The 19,517-nt window shown below is 34.7% G+C and overlaps 3 protein-coding genes across 4 annotated transcripts; 2 read left to right on the top strand and 1 right to left on the bottom strand.

The window, feature by feature from the left end:
* The first annotated feature begins 5,321 nt into the window (after nucleotides 1-5,321).
* Nucleotides 5,322-8,688, top strand: LOC110693635 (transcription initiation factor IIA subunit 2). Of its 2 annotated transcripts, none has more exons than XM_021870781.1 (4): nucleotides 5,322-5,399; nucleotides 5,872-6,014; nucleotides 6,128-6,178; nucleotides 8,283-8,688. In XM_021870781.1, exons 2-4 carry the CDS (start codon nucleotides 5,886-5,888, stop codon nucleotides 8,421-8,423), a joined length of 321 nt encoding a protein of 106 aa, XP_021726473.1. In that variant the 5' UTR covers nucleotides 5,322-5,399; nucleotides 5,872-5,885; the 3' UTR covers nucleotides 8,424-8,688. The 2 variants fall into 2 exon arrangements, with proteins under 2 accessions (XP_021726473.1, XP_021726474.1); XM_021870782.1 differs by lacking the exon at nucleotides 5,322-5,399 and adding an exon at nucleotides 5,465-5,564.
* A 3,454-nt stretch (nucleotides 8,689-12,142) lies between these two features.
* LOC110693634 (30S ribosomal protein S5, chloroplastic) lies at nucleotides 12,143-15,089 on the top strand. The gene is made up of 3 exons (XM_021870779.1): nucleotides 12,143-12,725; nucleotides 13,279-13,481; nucleotides 14,575-15,089. Exons 1-3 carry the CDS (start codon nucleotides 12,261-12,263, stop codon nucleotides 14,822-14,824), a joined length of 918 nt encoding a protein of 305 aa, XP_021726471.1. The 5' UTR covers nucleotides 12,143-12,260; the 3' UTR covers nucleotides 14,825-15,089.
* Nucleotides 15,090-16,305: 1,216 nt separating this feature from the next.
* Nucleotides 16,306-18,506, bottom strand: LOC110693770. The gene is made up of 3 exons (XM_021870938.1): nucleotides 17,853-18,506; nucleotides 17,680-17,750; nucleotides 16,306-17,032 (listed from the first exon to the last, which is right to left on the bottom strand). Exons 1-3 carry the CDS (start codon nucleotides 18,320-18,322, stop codon nucleotides 16,632-16,634), a joined length of 942 nt encoding a protein of 313 aa, XP_021726630.1. The 5' UTR covers nucleotides 18,323-18,506; the 3' UTR covers nucleotides 16,306-16,631.
* Nucleotides 18,507-19,517: the final 1,011 nt, after the last annotated feature.

Below are 19,517 nucleotides of genomic sequence, written 5' to 3'. Positions count from 1 at the left end.
CCCAAGTAGGGGTAAAGATGACCAACTTTAGAATTAATAACAAAGTGGAGGTGATCATGGGTGTGTTTAGATATTTTTTTTTTTTTTTTTTTTGAATAGGGGTGTGTTTAGATATGATTGTGAATGAACTCACTTGATATGTGTTAAGTTGATATTTTCTATTCCAAAAAAAGTAAAAGTGTTTATAAAGGGCGGCATAGACATGGCCTAATAGATCCCATCCCACGTAACACTATCTCATACTTGCATACTAAAGTTAAGTTTTATTTAGTATGATTTGTCTTATCTTGTCATGTCTTGTTGTGCTTACTTATACTGCTATACAATAGAAATGTGACCAATATATCAACAAATACTAAAGTGTGTTGTACCTACTGCACTTCCCCAATTTATGCCATGTAATGCTATTTTCGAATTGTGGAAATCTTCAAAGTGGGGGTAACAATTATTTGAGGTTGAGGCTATAATAGGCTAAAAATATATTTTATCCCAAGTACTTTACCAAATGCTATAAATCCTATTAATCTTGTTAGTTGGTATTATGACTTGTTAGTACTTGTCATACTTTAAAGTTGTGAGATAGAAGTATAGAACCCTTAGATTTCTTATCACTTAAACAAATACAAGTGTGGTACACTACCAAATTATATGAATTTGGCTTACATGAATCGGACATTGTTAAATAATTGGAGGCACCGCATGGGCGTGTGGTGAGTGAAGAGGAAAAATATCTATTATTGATGTATAGCTCCAAAAGTAGTCCTTAACCTATATCTATAGTTCTATACCCTTCCTTTTTAATTTTGGAATCATATTGAGGTCCTCATTTCAATATCTTAATCTACTTGTTCTTCATACAATTCTTGTGGGTACAATAATAGTGATGAGATACTTTATTTTTTCCATCTCTAATATCTCGTCTGATTTTTATATTACTCCGTCTCTAAAAGAAAGTCTTTTATTATTATTATTATTATTATTATTATTATTATTATTATTATTATTATTATTATTATTATTATTCCCATCATTTCTTTATGCTTATTTACTTTTTTTTTTTGAGAAATTAAGCTTTATTTACTATCTTAAGAGTATAATATAAATGATGTGTTTTGAAGATAGCTTATTGGAAAAATTAGCTTATTTGACTAATATTAGTTTATAAACTATTAAATAAGCTAATTTAGAGTACTTGATGATGGAGAACTATCAAGCTGATGATTCAAAGAACTTATACCACTACATAAGTTTTATAATAAAAAAAAAATTAATAAATAAATAAAAAATCATTTTAGGAGCTTTTTCATTAGCTTACTTAATATCTTATGGTTAGATTACGTACACTTACATGGAATACCTCCAATTAATCTAAAGCCCTATCTCAAGTCTCAACTACCTACCTCGTCAATTAGTTTATTGGTCATTTTGCAAACTCAAACTAATGAGTTTAAGCAATCAACACAATCATCAAATACTCTTTTATATACAATCATTAATCGCTTTTATATACAATCAGCTAGTTAAAATAGTTAATATAATCATTTAGATTAGCCAACACAATCAGCTACATCTTTTAGCATTTCACCAAACACATCCAAACTTATACCAACTTTTAGTCCTCTTGTTTATAGTTAGGGCCTATTCACATTTACTGAACTGAACTAAATTGATTGGAGCTGAACTGAATTGAACTGAATGGAGCTGAACTAAACTTGACTGGATAGAGCTGAAATGAATAGTTTATTAGAAAAGGAAATTAGGAGTTGAGCTGAACTGAATTAAACAGATTGGAGCTGAACTGAACTGAACTGAAATTAAGCTGAAGTGAACAAGCCCTTAATCACCACATTTTCCTCTTTCAAATAATTTTTTTTTAACAATTTAAAATAAATCAATTCATCAATATAAAGCCATACGACATATATAAATTAAATCTAAATTAACGAATACATAAAATTGAATTAAATAAGGGGTTTTCTTCATCAAAGTTACGATTATTGATCGAATAGATCTTATATTATGGTACATTTCTCGGACACATTGCTGGAATATGGAGATACGATCTAATAATTTGTTGTAGCTATAAAGATGATTTTCATCTGATTCACTTGAACATATCTGAAAATTCGACAACCGTTGCGATCTTGAACAAATCTTTACTAATGAACTGATAGGGCAAATGATCAATCACCTTTTTGATAAACCCTGACACACAAAAGAACCCTAAACAAAAACAATGGACTAAACTAACAAAAACTAACGACTCCATCACATGGAGACACTCCACCATAGGGAAACGGACGGACATCCACAGTACTTGTGTAGATTTATTGAAACCTAAAATGCAAAACTAAAGAAAATTAAGGGGGAAGGGTTGAAAATCGTCTACATTTTGAACAAATTAGACTATTTCTGGCCTAAACTGTCAAAAAATTAGACAGCCCTAGACTAGAAAGGAAGGGAAGATGAGATAAGAGAATAATCCCTAATACTAAGCTAGTATTTTCAAACAATAATTTAGGGTAATTCGACAAACCTTATTTGAAAAACGATCCACAATGTTTTTTTTTTAAAATTATAATTTATTCTGACCTATGTATCCAAATTACACGTTTCAATTCTCTCCGTAGTTCAATTAACCTCAATTAGGCCCCACTTTGTTCATCTCATATCCACTTAGTTTAGAAAAATTAATTTTAGATAACCTTGAATATGATAAATTCAGGAAAAAGAATGTCATATTAATCTAAAAAAGATTTGTAATAAGGACGACCTAAGTTCAATTTACAACTAAAATAAATTCTAATAAGGTGTAATAAGTTTAAATTAGTCATAGTAAGTTCATATTAGTTTTAATAAGATCTAACAAGCTCTAGTAAGTCAATATATGTGAATAATTCACACTTGTTAAACTTATTTCCATTATTACTCTTTGAAAATAACAATTAAATTTACATAGCTAGATAAACTATATAATTTATATTATTAAACCCTTTAATTGATCCTTATATAATATTTCTTAATCTATGTTTGTCCACTACATTGCAATGTTTGGTAGAGTGGAGCGATTAATAATTTGAGTCAGTAAAATAAATCAATAATAGGCTTTTTTGGTAGAGTGGATTTGGTGGAGGGAAGAAGAAAAAGAAATGACTCTTCTCATGTTCTCGGTTTGAAAAGTGGTATCAAAGTTGATACGAAAGGAAGAGAAGTTATAAGAAAATATCTCTCTCTCTCTCTCTCTCTTTTCTTTTTTCTTTTTCTTTTATTTTAAAAGTAAGAAGAAAGAAACATTGGGAGACCCTACTCATGAGGGGAACTCCTAAGTGTCAATTTGAAAAATAGAAGCTAGACTTGAACTAGTACAATCATTGATTACCATGAAATATACTACTAAATGTCCTAGGTTAGTTATCCAATCCGCTGCACGATTTGCTTCCCTATAAACATATTTAATTGTCCAGTTGTTGAGGTTTGACAAGAGGATACACATGTCTTATAGGATGTTTTGTATTTGCCATGGGGGATGCCATTTTCCAATGTTTGCCTTGATAACTAGCAAGTTATTGCATTCAATTTGTATGTCGTGGATACCCTGTTGAAGAGCCAAAAATATGCCTTTATAAAGAGCTAATGCTTCCGTGACGAAAGCCTTTGTATATATTCCCGAGATTAATTGTAAGTTGCTGATGTAATGAGAGAACCTTTGTAGTCTTTGATAATAACACCTGATGCTGCTGAGTTGTTGCGGACCGATCCATCAAAATTAAGTTTGAAAAATTGAGGCGGAGGGGGCTCCCAAGCAACCAGGATAAAGGGTGGTTGGTGATGATGATATTGCTGCCGCTGCTGCTGGATCGGAGAAGGTTAAAATAAGGGGTGGATTTCCCAATTTGAGATCCAGATTAAGAAAAGGTATCGTTTAAGCTTCTTTATTACAACTCATTGAACGCAAAGAGCGCTCGGTGGTAAATCGTGGCTGGATCAAAGCTATCATTTTGGAAAATGATAGCGTTACGTTCTTCCTAAATACTCCATATTAAGAAAAAAAAATCTTTGAGTAGACACCAACTTTTTGATATAATAAACGGGATCAATTAAGCACATTGTGGGAAGAGAGCAATCCAACCAAGTGGTGGTAAATGGGTGAAGCCAAATAGAGGAAGATTTGTTGCATTCCAGAAAAAGGTGGTCGATGGATTCATCTTGTTGGTTGCACAAAGGGCATGTACTTATTGGAAGAAATATTTTTCTTTTAAAGAGTGTGTAACGAACAATAAGGCTGTTGTGAAAAATCTGCCATATGAAAATAAGAAAATCTCTCTAAAAAAACTTTTTTCTTCCGCTAGTAGACTCCCCCTAAACTCTCACAGCGACTTGTGGAGAAATTTGAATATGGAGGAAAATTAAAAATCTCTTCCCTCCACTTTCTTTTACTAAAAAGTAAAAAATTAAACTTGGAAGATAAATTCCCTTTTGCTTTCTTGTATTTTATTTACTAATATTATACTCGTTTATTCTAAGTGCTTTATTTTAACTGATATATTCTCTAATGTTTGACTTTAAAAAAAATTAATTATCAATAAATACATATAAAAAGTTGATATTAAAAAATTATATATTGTGACGAATATAACGTATATCAACAATCAACATAAATATGTTTACTCATGGAGTCATAGGCGATTGGGCGGAGCCATGGGGGGCTGGTAGGGGCCATGACCACCCCCTTTGCTCAAGATCGATAAAATTTAATTTATCATAAGTTTTAGTGTAGAGGAGTTGGTTTTTGCCATTTATTAATGGATAAGATGTTAAGAGTTCAAATCTTGCAACTAACATTTTTTTTAGGAAATATAATCAATTCAATAATATATAGTTACAAAATTATACATACATAAATATGATTTTGGCCCCCCTACTTAAAAATTCTGGCTCCGCATTAACGTATGTAAATGCAAAGATTGATGTAGCCCACAAAACAAAAAAAACGAGGGGAATACCAAACAATGTTAGAGACAAAGAGAATCAATCAATGTTCCAAATGGCTAAAGGCTAAGACAACAAAATTTGACCAAATATTATATTGATGAATACAAAACTTATTCTTTTCAGTTTTCACTAAAAGGGAAAGAAGAAAATAAGCATTATGGCCCAATAAAAAAACGAGGTTATTTCTTAAATGGGCTGACAACAATGGATCCAAAGATAACCGTGTCAAAACAGTAAATTATTAGAGCCCATCAAGGGTATTATTGTCCAATAATTACAAAGTCGGTCAGCGCTATATAAACACCAAATCCAGGAAATTCTAGGGTATAAAAACACCCAAATTTCTCCAATTTTCGTACCAACATCTCCAAACAACTTCAGAGCAAATTGCCTTATCTCATTCAATTGTACTTTTCTACTTCTCAATTCTCCAATTTTTGCCTTTTTTTATTCCCTAATTTCATCATTTTGATGATTTTTGTGTATTTTTTCTCATATTTTAAGCTCGATTTTCGAATGATTCCGAATTTGTGAATGATTAAATCGTTTGAAATCGTTGGAATCAGATGAATGTAATTTCGAATTTCTCATTTTTCATGAATTTTTATGAATTTTTCTCTTATTCTGAGCTCAATTATCGCGAGATTCCGATTAAATTATTTGAAACTGTAAAAATCTCTTGAATTAGATTTCAAAATCTTTCATTACATAGTATCGAATTTCGTCTCACTGATCTTTTTCTCAGTTTTTTTTTTTTTTTTTTTTTTTTTTTTTTTTCATAATCTGAGCTTAATTTTCGCATCATTCGGCAATAATTTGTTTGAAAATGTTGAATTTGTTAGTGATTGAAAGTTGATTAATTGGAGAATTTGATCGCAGATCTTCGTACAAAAATGGCGACATTCGAGCTTTATCGAAGGTCGACAATTGGAATGTGTTTAACAGAGACGTTAGATGAGATGGTTCAGAGTGGCACTCTTAGTCCTGAGCTTGCGATTCAAGTTCTTGTTCAATTTGATAAGGTAGTCAATTCGACTTTCGTCTTTTCTTTTCTTTTTTTTTTTTTTTTTTTTTTTTGTTGTTGTTGTTGTTGTTTTTTTTCATTGACGTTTGATTGTGTTTTGTGTGATTGTAGTCAATGACCGAAGCTCTCGAGGCTCAAGTGAAGTCCAAAGTAACAATCAAGGTATTGGGTTTGATCAAATTATATCAAGCATTACCATTTGATTAGAGATATTCTTAGTAGTTTGTTTATGAGAATGATTTTTGAATGAAATTGCCTTCCAATTAATTAATAGAAAAAGAATGGCAACATTGTATATTGGATATGGAATTAAGTTGTTTTGTATTTGTTAGAGATGATGTCAACAAGTATGGTTAAATTTGTGTGGTTTCGGAAGGCGGAGTATGACAGCTTAAGTGGGGAAGATGTATAGTTTAGGATTAACTTTAGCTGAATACTGAATGTTAGTGTATGGCTGAGTTGACTTGTCAAATTTTAATGAACTTACTTACTAAGGTAATATTGGAAATACTGGAAATCAGAATGGTGGGTTTTTGATGATGGGTGATGTTAAAATGAGCAGATGATGGTATAAATTACATAAAAAAAAAAAAAAAAATCATCCTCTGTGTATTTTGCTTGCGTGTTAGGGTCCGTGCCTTCGTGGAGGTTAATACCATACAAAATAGGAGTTGTCTTTTAGGTAATAGAGGGAATAGTGTTGAGATATGTACTCTCACATGTTTGGAAAGAAGTGGAGATGAGATGGTTGTAGCCCTTGTAGGATAATGCTACCTCAAATCCGACATAAGGATAATGCTACCTCAAATCCGACATAATGATAATTTGTTTTGGTTTTCCCTTTTTATTATTTTGGATACATATTAACTTAATTATCTTTCCTTATTCTACCAAAACAACATTTGTTAAGTTACTAGTATCTGCAAGAAATTTGATGACATTTTTGGTAGAATTGAGGGAGTATCGTGGCAAACATGTATGACTTATGACTTGCGGAAGGTATAATAATGCCTTAAAGTTGTACTCTCTTTACTCTCTCATAGTGGGAGTGTGGAAGTGCAATAGGTGTTTTTGGAGATTAAATATTATAGAATGGAAAGGATTTAAATAAACAGGGGAAAGGGTAGTGATAAACGTCACCTTTACTATATGTTTTATATCCTAATGTAATGAAAGCAATTTGAATAGATTGCGATTTGAGTAAGAAATGTATTGTATTTCCACTAATTTGTCAAGGGTAACAACTTGGGGGATTTTGTTACCCTCTGAAAACTATATTTGTTACTATTAACTCATACCAAACAGCTAGAAATGGAAACACTTATTTGAATCCGTTTCATGCATCTAAAATTACTCTACCAAACGCCCCCTAAGTCCCTAAGGTTTTTTGAATGGTGAATTTTAGACTATATAGCTTTTATAGAGGTGTGACTGATTTATTTGTGTACATTTGTACAAGGAAAGTACTGCTAAATTTTGATATACATGTTTTGCGCAAGGGAATGGGTCAGTGGTATACTGAGAATTGATCATATACCATGTGGATAATAATCTAGTTGATCCCATGTCGGGATTTTCTGAGTAATGTTGAAATTGAGTGGTTAAGTTTACCCCTAATTGAAGTAGATCCCAGGGTTTGAGATATTTAATCTTCAAATACTTCTTTTGTAAAGATTAATCTCTCAAAATGCAGATGTGGATCTGTTCGTATGATTTATTCGATCTCTGAACGAGTTAATGCTCATTTGTAGATTAATCTAGCAAAATACAGATGTGGCTCTGTTGAGTACTCGGTACTGCACTACTGCAGGTCTTCTTAGCTTTTGACTGGACATTGACTGCAGCTCTGTACAATATTTTGATTGATCTTAATGTTGTTTTTTTTTTTTGACAATAGCGATTGATCTTAATGTTAATGTACTTTATTAATATTTATTATATGTGTTAATTTGATGATAAATCAATAATATGAATTCACCTGCAAATTTGATAGAGCTACAATGGAGCAGTACATTTTAATCTCAACTAATCCTGTGAGTTTGGCTTTAATATATTGATAAAGGCTTTTCTTTATACATGATGTGTAACTTTTGGGCTGCAATATAGGAGGGGGTGGGAGCTTTATGAGGTCATTGAGTCTGGCATTTGCTGGTTGCGGACTAATAATCAGTTGACTGATACAAACCAATTAAGAATACTTGTCTAGATTTCTATTGCTGAAATTGCCAGTAAATATGTCTTATATTTTCTCAAACATATTTTGTAGGGACATTTGCATACCTACAGATTCTGCGACAATGTCTGGACGTTCATCTTACAGGATGCTCTGTTCAAAAGTGAGGAGTTGCAGGAGAATGTCAGCCGAGTTAAAATAGTAGCATGTGACTCAAAGCTTCTTACTCAGTAGAGTGGCAGACCGCAATAACCTTATGATATGGATAAGATCTTCAAATTATTGTGTTGTAGAGTAGTTTGTAGTACTTCTAATTTAATGTGTGAGTGAGCTATTGAGATTTTTGATACTTGGAGCTTCATCATCCATACAACTGCCTTTAATGAGTTGTTGCATGTTTCAATTTATATCAGTTTGTGTGTATTAATCCTTCACTTCAAAGATCTTCCAGTATAGCTGCAACGTGCTCCCATAATTTTTATTGTTCCATTTTATTTCAGCTTCCACTGTGACTATAATACTTATAAGCACTTTGATGCACAGAATCTCGCATAAAGTCATTTATTTGAAACTTGGAAATTCAAAGGAAACATTAATTTGAAGAATCAACAAGTCTTTTAAGGATAGAATGATATTCTTTCTTACTCTGTAATCTTCTATTCAATGCATTACTGGTCTATTTCTTAGTTTGTGTGCTTCCTACTTCTTACAGTATGAATTTGAAGTTATATTTCTTGTATTTTCCTATTGATATAATGTTTAGGCTTTATCATTGTGCTTTTGCTTTAGAGTTACATGATTCATCATGGTAGTTAAATGGATATTTCATATTTCATTTCAGTTTGTAAAGCAATTTTTTTGATTTATTTAGTTTTATGATTCGACTCCCCTGCCACTTGGAAGAAGTAGATCTTTGCTGTTATCAGCGGATTAAGAATTGTTAAAAAGGTCACATCCCTGATGTCATCCTCTGAAGTAGTACTGAAACTTTGGGATGCAAATAATCATATAATGTACTTAGAAATTGGGGTTGGGGGTGTTGAAGTTCTGGTAAAATCAGCAACTTGTAGTCTGACAGTGTTTTATTTAGAGCTAGTGTTGCTCATACTAACATCTGATTGAAGTAACATAGATCTTACCAAAAGAAAAAAAAAGAAAAAAAAAAAAAAAAAAAAAAAAAACTAACAGAAATGAAAGGCTACAGGCAAAAAAAAGGAAATTACAGCAAGAAGTGGGAGACTAAAAGTGACTGCCAGTAGTATTTTTAGTTACAGGTGGTGCACCAGCAGGTGCTGCAGTGGAGTTGTTGCTGCAGTAGGCTGCAAGCAAGTTGCCTTCTTCGGTAGTAAACCCAAGAATTCCGAGCATTGAAGGCCAGCAATGGTTGATGATGACTTCAATGGCTTGGCAGCATGGGGCATCTATGTTGGTGTATCCGTTAAGGAAGAAGCCGATGATCTCATTTGAGCATGTTCTGAGCTCTGACAGGGAACCCCAACAATCAGAAGTAGTATTAGTACCATCAGCACTTAATCATAATCTTGCTGCAAGGTCTTTGATTTTTGGATCATCAGCAGCAAGAGGGAAGTCTCTTGCTGATGTTGCATTCAGCATCAGGAATAATGCTACGGTTAAAAGAACGAAAACGCTGCTTCTGATGCCCATGCTGAAGTTGATTTTGTGAGATTGGTGATGGTGAAAGGGTTGTAGTCAGGTTGGCTTTTTATAATGGGGTGTTGGGAGATGAGAGGTCGATGGATTATTATGAGAAGAGGAATGATTTTCCTGTATTAGTTTTTCAGTTGCAGAATTTAGAAAGACTGATAATTATGGTTCTTAATGAATATTTAGGAATGCTAATTGATTAACCACTAATTCAGCTAATTGATTCATCTAATCAAATATCAATAATTAGACTGGACTGTGATGCTTCAGTAGTTCAGTTATTTTGCCCGGTCTGACTATCACAAAATGCACTTGATGTGATAGAGCAATCAGTCAACAATTTTTTACTAATACAGTATCAATCTATACAAGTTAAAAGTAAGGAAATTTTCACATTTGCTACCACCTAAAACGCCTCGCTTCAGATTTGCTATCTATTTAAATTTTTTTTTCACTTTGCTACCACCTAAATCAGACTTTGTTAAAAATCACTACCACTTAACGGAATCCGTTAGGATTTCCGTTAAGTTTATTTAAAAAAAAAAAAAGAAAAATTAAAAAAAATAAAAAAAACCAGCAACCCCACCCACCCCCTCCCCTAATCTGCCACCCTTTCCCTCCCCTAATCTGCCACCCTCCCCCTCCCCCCTTCCGGCGGCCGTCGCCTAAAGATTCGGTCGGCGCCGGCGGCCTCACCCCCTCCCTTTTCCCCACCCAAAATTGACAATCCTAATCCTAACCCGACACCCCCAAACCCAGACCACCACCACCACCGTAACCCCCAAAACCCATACCAACACCACCGTAACCCCCTTTCCCCTTCCCTCCACCGGAAATCGGCCCCCCTCCCCTGATTCCCCCACCGAAATCGACCCCCTCCTCTTCCCCTACCCCTTTTCGGCCGTCCCTAACCCTAAACCACCACAACCGAAACCCTAAAATTCGTTTAGGGTGGTTTTGGGGTGGTGGTTTAGGGTTAGGGACGGCCGAAAAGGGTAGGGGAAGGAGAGGGGGTCGATTTCGGTGGGGGAATCAGGGGAAGGGGGTCGATTTCCGGTGGAGGGAAGGGGAAAGGGGGTGGTTTTCGTTCGGGGTGGGAGTCGGAGCTCAAGAACGGGAAAGGGAAAGGGGGGATTGGATGCGCATAGGGTAGGGGAAAGGGAGGGGATGGGTTCGCGCGGCGGCGCCGGCGCCGGCAGGGGGAGAGGGGAGGTGAGGGGTGGCAGTGACGAGGAGGGGTGGCTGCAAGGTGGTTGGAGGGGTGGCTAAACGGTGGAGTGGGCCCACTAACGGAAATAGTAACAGAATAAGACATGTGGTAGTGATTTTTAACAAACTCTTTTTTAGGTGGTAGTAAAATAAAAAAAAATAAAAATTTAAACAGGTAGCAAATGTGAAAATTTCCTAAAAGTAAAATATTTTAAGACATTATTTGTTTTCTACCCATTCACAAACCAAACAAAGAACTCACATGCATTTTATTTATTTTTAAATGGAAAGGTAAATAAGAAGTTAAGATAGTTTTCTCTCATACTCCCTCTATCCCTAATTGTTTGCTCCACTTTCTTTTTTAAGGTGACCCCAAAAAAATTGCCCCATACTACTTTTGACATGTTTTCCCACTTGCACTCTCTCTATCTCTCTCCTCATTGATATTTGTGTCAACCCATATGCACCATTTTTTAAGATTTATAGTTTGGGGCAAACAATTGGGGACAGAGGGAGTATACTGTAGCTTAAAAGAAATTACATGCATGCAAACTCAAGTGTAGCGAGCACGTACTTTCTTTATTTTAATTTTAACCAACGCATTTATCAGATATAACTTTGACTATAAAATATGAAGGTAAATTCAATTAAAATACATTCATATTTTATAGTCAAAGTTATATCTGATAAATGTTTTGGTTAAAATTAAAATAAAGAAAGTACGTATTTTGACTATAAAACAATTGTTGCAACATTTAATTATCTATTGGTAAAAATTGTAAAAAAAAAATCATGAAAATAGACATTGTAACTATAGGAAGTAATATTAAGTAAAAAAAAAAGTAATATTATATCAAACAGATTATTTTTTCTTAAACCTTTTCTTTTATTCTATAGAAACTTTATGTTTTCGTTCTTTTTTATTCTTTACATTTTGACTTTTATGGTCAAACTTTTAAAACTATGCTATGTCATAATGGTAAGAATACACATTGAAAAATATGAAATTACATAAAATTCAAAGAGAAGAGAATAAAAAGGTTGAGACTTTTTTTTTTTTGGTTTTTTTTTTTTTGGATAGAACACTTGAAAAGTATAGATAAGCCTCCATTCCTTAAGCTTACCCATTGAAGACCAGAAAATACTTCCCTCAACCTCCCATTCCTGCTAGAGCTCAAACCTCCCTTTCTCTCTCCAATGGCGGCCTCTGCAACTCCCTTCTCCACCACCTCCTCCACCCGTTTCTCTCTCTTCCCCAAACCCACTTCTACCACACTCTTCTCTTTCTCAGACTCCTCAAAACCCCTCTTCCTTTCTCTCTCCTCTACTCGCTCATTCCCAACTCAACTCTCTTGCACCAAGAAAGACGGAATTGACATCACCTTCTTCGAACAGGATAACCCAGACGAACAAATCACCTTCGACCCCCCTGAAAAGCCCGAGGGTTTCGTCCCTCCTCGCGCCATTGATGAACCCCCATTTGAGTCCGAGGAGGATATTGCTCGAGCTTATGAGGAGCTCTATGGTCCTGCTTACAGTGGTGAGACTTTTCTTGGGAATGACATCTATGCTATGGATTCTAAGGTTAAGAAGTCTACTGGGTTTGGGTCCAAAAGTAAGAAAGAGAAGATTCGAGATGGGTTTGATGAGAATGTAGTTCAGGTATTTTCTTACATTATTGTGTAATTGATTCTCTATGAACTGAATTTTATTCAAGTTTTTGGGTGTTGTTGAATGCTTAATTTGGTTTTACTGTAATTGGGTATTGTTGCTTTTTTAATTGAATTGATTTTTGGGTTATTGGGTTAGTCATTTGATGTGTATTTGAATTGAATTGAATTGAATTTTTGGGAGGTGGTTTACTGGAATTTCATGGCTATTGTTCCTATTTTGAATTTATATTCAATCCAAATTGAGAGTACATTGTATAGAATTCTTTGTTAAGAAAGAGAGTTCGAATTTCAGTATGTTGAAATTGGTTTTTGATTTGTGAATTCGAATTTAATTTACATATTGGAAGTGGGTTTAATTGATTTAGGTTCATATTTAGTGGTTTGGATAAGGAATTGATTAAGTTTTTAGGTGATATTTAGTAAGTGATGCTTCTTTGCTCAGTTTTGTGTATGAATTTGAAGGAGGATTGGTATAAGAAATTGACGGTCTTTCGTGAATTATATGTGTCAGCTGAAGTGGTGATGGTTTCTGTACAATGCAGGTTAGAAGAGTGACTAAGGTGGTTAAGGGAGGGAAGCACATGAGGTTCAGGGCAGTTGTGGTGGTAGGTGATAAGAAGGGCCAAGTTGGCGTTGGAGTTGGTAAAGCTAAGGAGGTGATTGCTGCAGTTCAGAAGGCAGCAACAGATGCTCGTCGGAACATTATAACTGTGCCCATGACCAAGTATCTGACTTTCCCTCACAGGTACTGAAGTTTAAACCTTTCCTTTAATGTGACTTTAGCTCTTTGTTTGTGTGTAGTTGTAGAGCAATGAATTTTCCACCTTTTGTGATATGATCCAAAGCGTTGTGCACATTGACCGTTTTTCCCCTTTCTTGTAATTTGTATCTTTGGAAATTTGAGGCTTTATTATTAGCTTTATGTAAAACACCTATCATACATGCTGAATTTTGAGCTCATTAAGTAAGTTATGCCTAGTTACAAGCAATGAGCTTCTAACTGAAGTGGTAGAGGCAGATTCATTATAATGTAGGATATGGGACTTCTGATTTGAACTCTAAAGCTGCAAGGGAATATTTAGTTGCTATTGCAATATATCCTACTAGGAAGTTGATGTCAACACCATATTTTATGTGAAACTTTTGACTCAGAACACTTTTGAATGCCAAATTCAAGTTGCAAATATGTAAAGAGCTCCAAGATGATATGAAGTTTATAAAGTTGGGGATCTAAATTTGAAGAATGTTTATGAAGGTATAGTTTTGGGAATGCTTGCCAAAAGATGTGCTCGTATATGGGATTTGGGAATGCCTACAAAAACAACATTTGTATTCTAGTAACATATTAGTTTTGTTCAAGGGTGGTCTTCCTTAAAAGAATTATGATACCAGCTACAAAGCTTCTACTCATCCTGTCCTGGTATATATGAATTTAAGTAGCAAAATGGGACCAAGTTGAGTGGGGGGAGCATTACTACTGTGACTCCAAATATTGTATAGGATATTTCCTCCAATTCTTTGCCTTCACCCCTCCACATGGCCCGTGGGATTTTGGAGTTCATCTACATATATATGACCTTTGTTTGGGCGGTATTGGTCTCTCTTAGTGCAGGGGATTAACATAGGCTCGAAGATATTTACACTGTGTGACTTTAGCACCTTGCATGATATGTTCCTGACTTCCTTTGGTTCTCACTTGTTTTTCTATGCTAGTTTTGGATGTTGATGTATGGGGACGGAGTGGGATACGAGGTTTCTGTTAAATTTATTAAATGATGCCACATCTATGTTGTGGCAATTGTTTGTTGCTGGTGTAATGTTATTCAATATCTTGCCAGAAATGAGGCTGACTATGGAGCAGCAAGGGTGATGCTTCGACCAGCAGCTCCTGGTACAGGAGTTATTGCAGGTGGTGCTGTCAGAACTGTGTTGGAGATGGCAGGTGTTGAGAATGCATTGGGCAAGCAATTGGGAAGTAATAATGCACTTAACAACGCTAGAGCTACAATTTTGGCAGTGCAAACTATGAGGCAGTTTAGTGAAGTGGCCCGTGACCGTGGGATCCCCATGGAGGAACTCTGGAAGTGATGCACAGTCTAATGTATGCATCTTTGTTGATTCCTTTCTTACCCTTCTGTTGTTACATCTAATTGTAAATTTATTACATTGTCAATGCGTTGTTCTAGTAATCTGATAGATCACTTTGTTGAACTCCCAAGTATAGCCAGCCATTATAAATTTTGAGCTAAAAGTCTTGTGAGCCACCAATGAATCAATGATGCCTCGGAAATTTTTTTAATCAGACGTTGCTGTTCGTTTTGAAGGAATGTGAATGAGAGCAATTGTATTTGAAGGAACATTTTACATTTTCCTTGCATAATGAGTTCTACCGTTCCCAAGTACAGTAACACTCAGTAGTAGAAAAGTCTCAATCAATAATAACTTCTATATCAGTATATCTTACATATGTGTTATATAAAGTGTTCAATTTAGACTCTAATCTGCCTGAACACTCCGAAGATAACTGACATTTGTTTTTTATTTTAATGATATTTGTGTTAACTTGGACCATTAATTTCGCAATTGATATGTTGATATACAATGCAGAAATATCACAAGTCAGGGTAACTATGCACCTCGCAAGAATGGTCATGTGGGGAAATTTTATAAAACCATGTAGGTCAAATGAAATGGAAAAAAGCTGAATTGTGATAACCATTACTGTAAAAAAATACTGTAGAGTGCTCAAAATAAAAATGGCAGTGAATATTTGGACAACTATCATTAAAGGCACGGGGTTGAGCAATGGGTGTGATGCAGGACCTATGGTTGTAACTGGGGGTGAATTAGAGTGTGCTAGGAGGAACTCACTGCTATGGAGCAGCAAGGATGTGCGAGTATACCTGATCACTACTAGTATTTTCCTATGTCCCATTTGCTATAGCTATCCTGTGACTCTCCATTACTCTAAATCTCAATTTCCTATGATTCTTCCGTGACTGCTAAAAATCACCGCGAGATGTTTGGCAAGGGGATAAGGAGCAATAGGCCCTGTGATGTCGTCCATGAGGCTGTCATGGACTGTTGAGCATGTCTGGTGTCTATTCTCTTCCCGGTGTAGCATTAAGTGGACATTGTAAAAAATCAGGGAGTGGACCTTCTTGCTGTATGGTCGAGATCAACTAGCGAAGTAGCAAGTGTCGGATCTGAATATTAAGATTAGTGTAGTCGGGTAGAGTAGTAAACTTTATACTAAGTTGGTCAGCTACATAACCTTTGAAAAACCAGAGATGGCCAACTTCTGTATATGAGCATTGCATAACTATAATAGTATTCAGAATTTCAGACTCTAATTCCAGAGTAAACTGCAGAGTATAAATATGTTGATTGAGATATCATTAGATTGGGGATTTTAATTGGCTAGAGCAGAGGATTCTCTTCTTGGATGGTTAGAAAAAACATCTAAAGAGATTTTGCCTTAAAATATACATGTACTTCCTCCGTTCTTGGTCTAATCATGTAGGATTGAATATATTTGTAACAAAATATTCAAACCATGATAATATATTTGTAACAAAATATTCAAATAAGACCATTAGTATGCCATGGAAAGAAAGAACTTTGTATGCCTTGACTTTCGAACTAATCCAAGTTCACAGGCTCATAAATTTAGCTAGCACACACAACTTTGTCGAGCAACAATGCAGATCTAGAACCCATATTCACAACCACAAGAGAACACTACAGCCAAAGACCTAAGATTTTCCAGCAAAAGTATAAGGTAAGCAGTCTAAGCACTACTTGAGATTTAGAATGTACTCCTATCATTACCAAAATAAGACTAATTAGTTCTTTCCACAAAGCCTGTATAACTAGAATGCTTCAGCAAATCTCATCACCTGGTCTGAATACGCGATACATCCCTGACTTTAGGTACTATAACTTTGAGAACTCCATGCTTCAGTTCTGCCTTAACCCCATCAATATTGTACTGATGCCTTTCAACTAAGGTGACCTTAACAACATAGGTATTCAGACAGTTCTCCTCATCTCTGAAGTGAGGGTCCAATTTCCTCACCCCCTTCACTGTCAGAGTGCTGCCCTCCACACTAATCTTGGCATCTTTTTTTCTCACCCCTGGCATATCCATCTTAAAGTACAGTGCATCATCATCTTGCTTGAAATACCATGGCTTCCGCTGTCCATCAGCTTCCGTATCATTGCTTGAGCCACCAGAAGATGGCAGCTGCATCACCGTTCTTTCACCAGCTGTGAATGGCGAGGTTTCATACTTCTCTGTGAATAATTCAACCAAGATAACATTCAATTCATAAAACTGATCCAAGCAAATGCATACAACCTACATAAAGGATTGAAAAACATCTAATAACTTGGAAGAAAGAAAAACAATGAGTAAATGCTGTATAATCATGTAGTTTTTGTTGTGATTGAAACTAAACACAAGCTCGACTATTTTCTTCGATTCTTACAATTTCCATAAGACAATGTTCACAACTCAAAAAAGATCAGTCTTAACAAATTGTGCTTGATTTCAATAGCTAAACAAATTAAAACACTTTCTTTCCTCTTACTCCATACATCGAAAACAATAATCAACTTCAACATTAGCAAGCTACCACTCTAGTAGCCATGATCGATCCATTTAACCCGTCGATTTAACACCTCAAACTAGATTATTTGAGTATACTGGAATTGCCTAAGTTACAATAACAATATGTACGTGAAAACATATTTCACATGTCTACATACAAAACAAAATCAAAATTCCAAATAAATATTGGTTGAAATGCAAAGTTTCTTTCATTTTACCAAATAAATTACAAGCAACAAAACATGTATTAGCTTTCTTAGTAATTGAATCAAACAATATAATTTCGTCCAAAATTTCATTTCTTTTGTTTATATAAAAATAGGAAAATTACCAGAATTGGAAACTGGGTGATCCAAAATACCCGAACTTGAACCCGGATTCACCAAAGCCAAATCATCAAAACTGCAAAGGAATTAAAAATCATATATCATCAAACTTTACACCTTACTATTTCTACGTACTACGAATAATCAATAATAATATGGTCGTATATACTATTCAAACCTTGAAAACGGGTGGGGCAAAGTTTCAGAACTGGGTCGACCCGAAATCATCTTCTCCTTCTTCTTCCTAGTCTCCTTCAATTTCCGGTTCCTGTAGAAATTGGAGTGAAGTTGGGTTGAGAAACTCGGGCTACGAACGGGCCTGTACTCGGGCAGAAGGTGGCCCACTCTAAGATAGCTTAACCCACAAGCATTACAAAGGGTCAATGGTCCCTTGGGTCCTAACCGCCATTGTGGTGTCTCCTGGGTCCCACAGTGGGTGCACTTCTTCCGGGTCATGGGTCCGCTTTGCTTGCCCTTCTTCTTGGGCGGGCCTAATTCCGGGCTTGGTGTTGAAGGGTCAATGATGACGTCGTCTTCATAATCGCCGCCGTAATTGCTGTCGTCATAGGTGTATGTAGGGTCGGTTAATAGTAATGACGGCGGTGTGTGGCTGCGGAGGTGGTGGTAGTGGTTTGAATAACCTAACATTATTGCACGGTTTTTCTTTATCTTTAAGAAAATAAGTGGAGAATAATTTGGAGAAATGGTTGAAATGAAATGAAAAGTTTAATACCAGTAGAAATTAAAATAGTTATTATAATTCTCAAAAAAAAAATTATTAAATGAATAATAAATAATAGTACGAGTTCCCTCCAAAAAAAAAAAAAAAAAAAAAAAAAAAAAAAAAGTAGGAGTAACCAAGTGAATTTGGAATTTGATTTTCTGTAAAAAAAAAAAAAAATGGAATTTGATTGAAGTAGATTACAGTTTTGACTTTTGATAGGTGGCAATACTGTATTGGTTATTAGTACTCGCTTCGTTCCTATTTTTTTGTCCTATTTGATTTGTCCGCGGTTTTCAAGAAACGTCTTAACGTCTATAATAGGTAAGGAAACGAATCTAATAAGATGTTATGAATATAGGAAAATATATTATTTTGATATATTTTCCATATAGATTTTTTGATATTATATTTAAGATAATAATATATTTACGGAAGTTTATATGATAGAGTTTATATTGTGTAGGTTATCTGCTATAAATATTAGTTAAGATCATCAATACAATTCAAGCTATTCTCTCATAAATAATTTAGCATAAGACCACTTATGACTATATCATCTTTTATAAATTAACGGTAAATTATTGTCAAAGTTTTTAAAATTCGACTCTAAAAATGACAATGGAGCAAAAATAAAAGGATGAAGGGAGTATTATAGGAATATTTTGAAGGTTTTGCAGAGATGGGTGCAATGTATCAGAGATAGAGTTGGACCTATTTTCATGCAAATCCCTTTGATTTGGACGGATATGATGTGCAGTTGGAGGAATCAGGAATGTCCAATTTTTATTGGCCTACCCTTACTCAATTGGTTTTCATGTGTTGGTTTAAAAAAAAAAAAAAAAAAAAAAAAATTGGTTTTCATGTATTTAATTTTGTTGAGAGATAATTTTACTGTACGAGTTCAAAAATAAAATTCAAAATACTTATAAAAATCACATGGTTGACTCTAAAGAAAATTTAACTGTATGAGTTCAAAAAATATATACAAAGTAGTCGATACAAAGGGTACTCCCTAGTTTTCGAGTTTAATTGTTACTAAAGGATTACTATATTGTCTATATACATCTAGGAAATCCTTCAAATAATATGATTTGATCTCCTTCACCAACATCAGATTCA

This window comes from Chenopodium quinoa, unplaced genomic scaffold (genome assembly GCF_001683475.1).
Source record: "Chenopodium quinoa cultivar QQ74 unplaced genomic scaffold, ASM168347v1, whole genome shotgun sequence".
NCBI lineage: Eukaryota > Viridiplantae > Streptophyta > Magnoliopsida > Caryophyllales > Amaranthaceae > Chenopodium > Chenopodium quinoa.
This window is presented reverse-complemented; position numbering and strand designations above follow the sequence as displayed.

What these genes read in the sequence shown, in the direction of transcription:
- LOC110693635 (XM_021870781.1), top strand. Translation starts at nt 5,886, where the DNA reads ATGGCGACATTCGAGCTTTATCGAAGGTCGACAATTGGAATGTGTTTA. An exon ending in TTCTTGTTCAATTTGATAAG is followed by an intron (nt 6,015 to 6,127) that starts GTAGTCAATTCG and finishes GTGTGATTGTAG; the next exon opens with TCAATGACCGAAGCTCTCGA. An exon ending in AGTCCAAAGTAACAATCAAG is followed by an intron (nt 6,179 to 8,282) that starts GTATTGGGTTTG and finishes CATATTTTGTAG; the next exon opens with GGACATTTGCATACCTACAG.
- LOC110693634 (XM_021870779.1), top strand. Translation starts at nt 12,261, where the DNA reads ATGGCGGCCTCTGCAACTCCCTTCTCCACCACCTCCTCCACCCGTTTC. An exon ending in TTGATGAGAATGTAGTTCAG is followed by an intron (nt 12,726 to 13,278) that starts GTATTTTCTTAC and finishes TGTACAATGCAG; the next exon opens with GTTAGAAGAGTGACTAAGGT. An exon ending in TATCTGACTTTCCCTCACAG is followed by an intron (nt 13,482 to 14,574) that starts GTACTGAAGTTT and finishes ATATCTTGCCAG; the next exon opens with AAATGAGGCTGACTATGGAG.
- LOC110693770 (XM_021870938.1), bottom strand. Translation starts at nt 18,322, where the DNA reads ATGTTAGGTTATTCAAACCACTACCACCACCTCCGCAGCCACACACCG. An exon ending in TTGCCCCACCCGTTTTCAAG is followed by an intron (nt 17,751 to 17,852) that starts GTTTGAATAGTA and finishes ATTCCTTTGCAG; the next exon opens with TTTTGATGATTTGGCTTTGG. An exon ending in TCACCCAGTTTCCAATTCTG is followed by an intron (nt 17,033 to 17,679) that starts GTAATTTTCCTA and finishes AATTATTCACAG; the next exon opens with AGAAGTATGAAACCTCGCCA.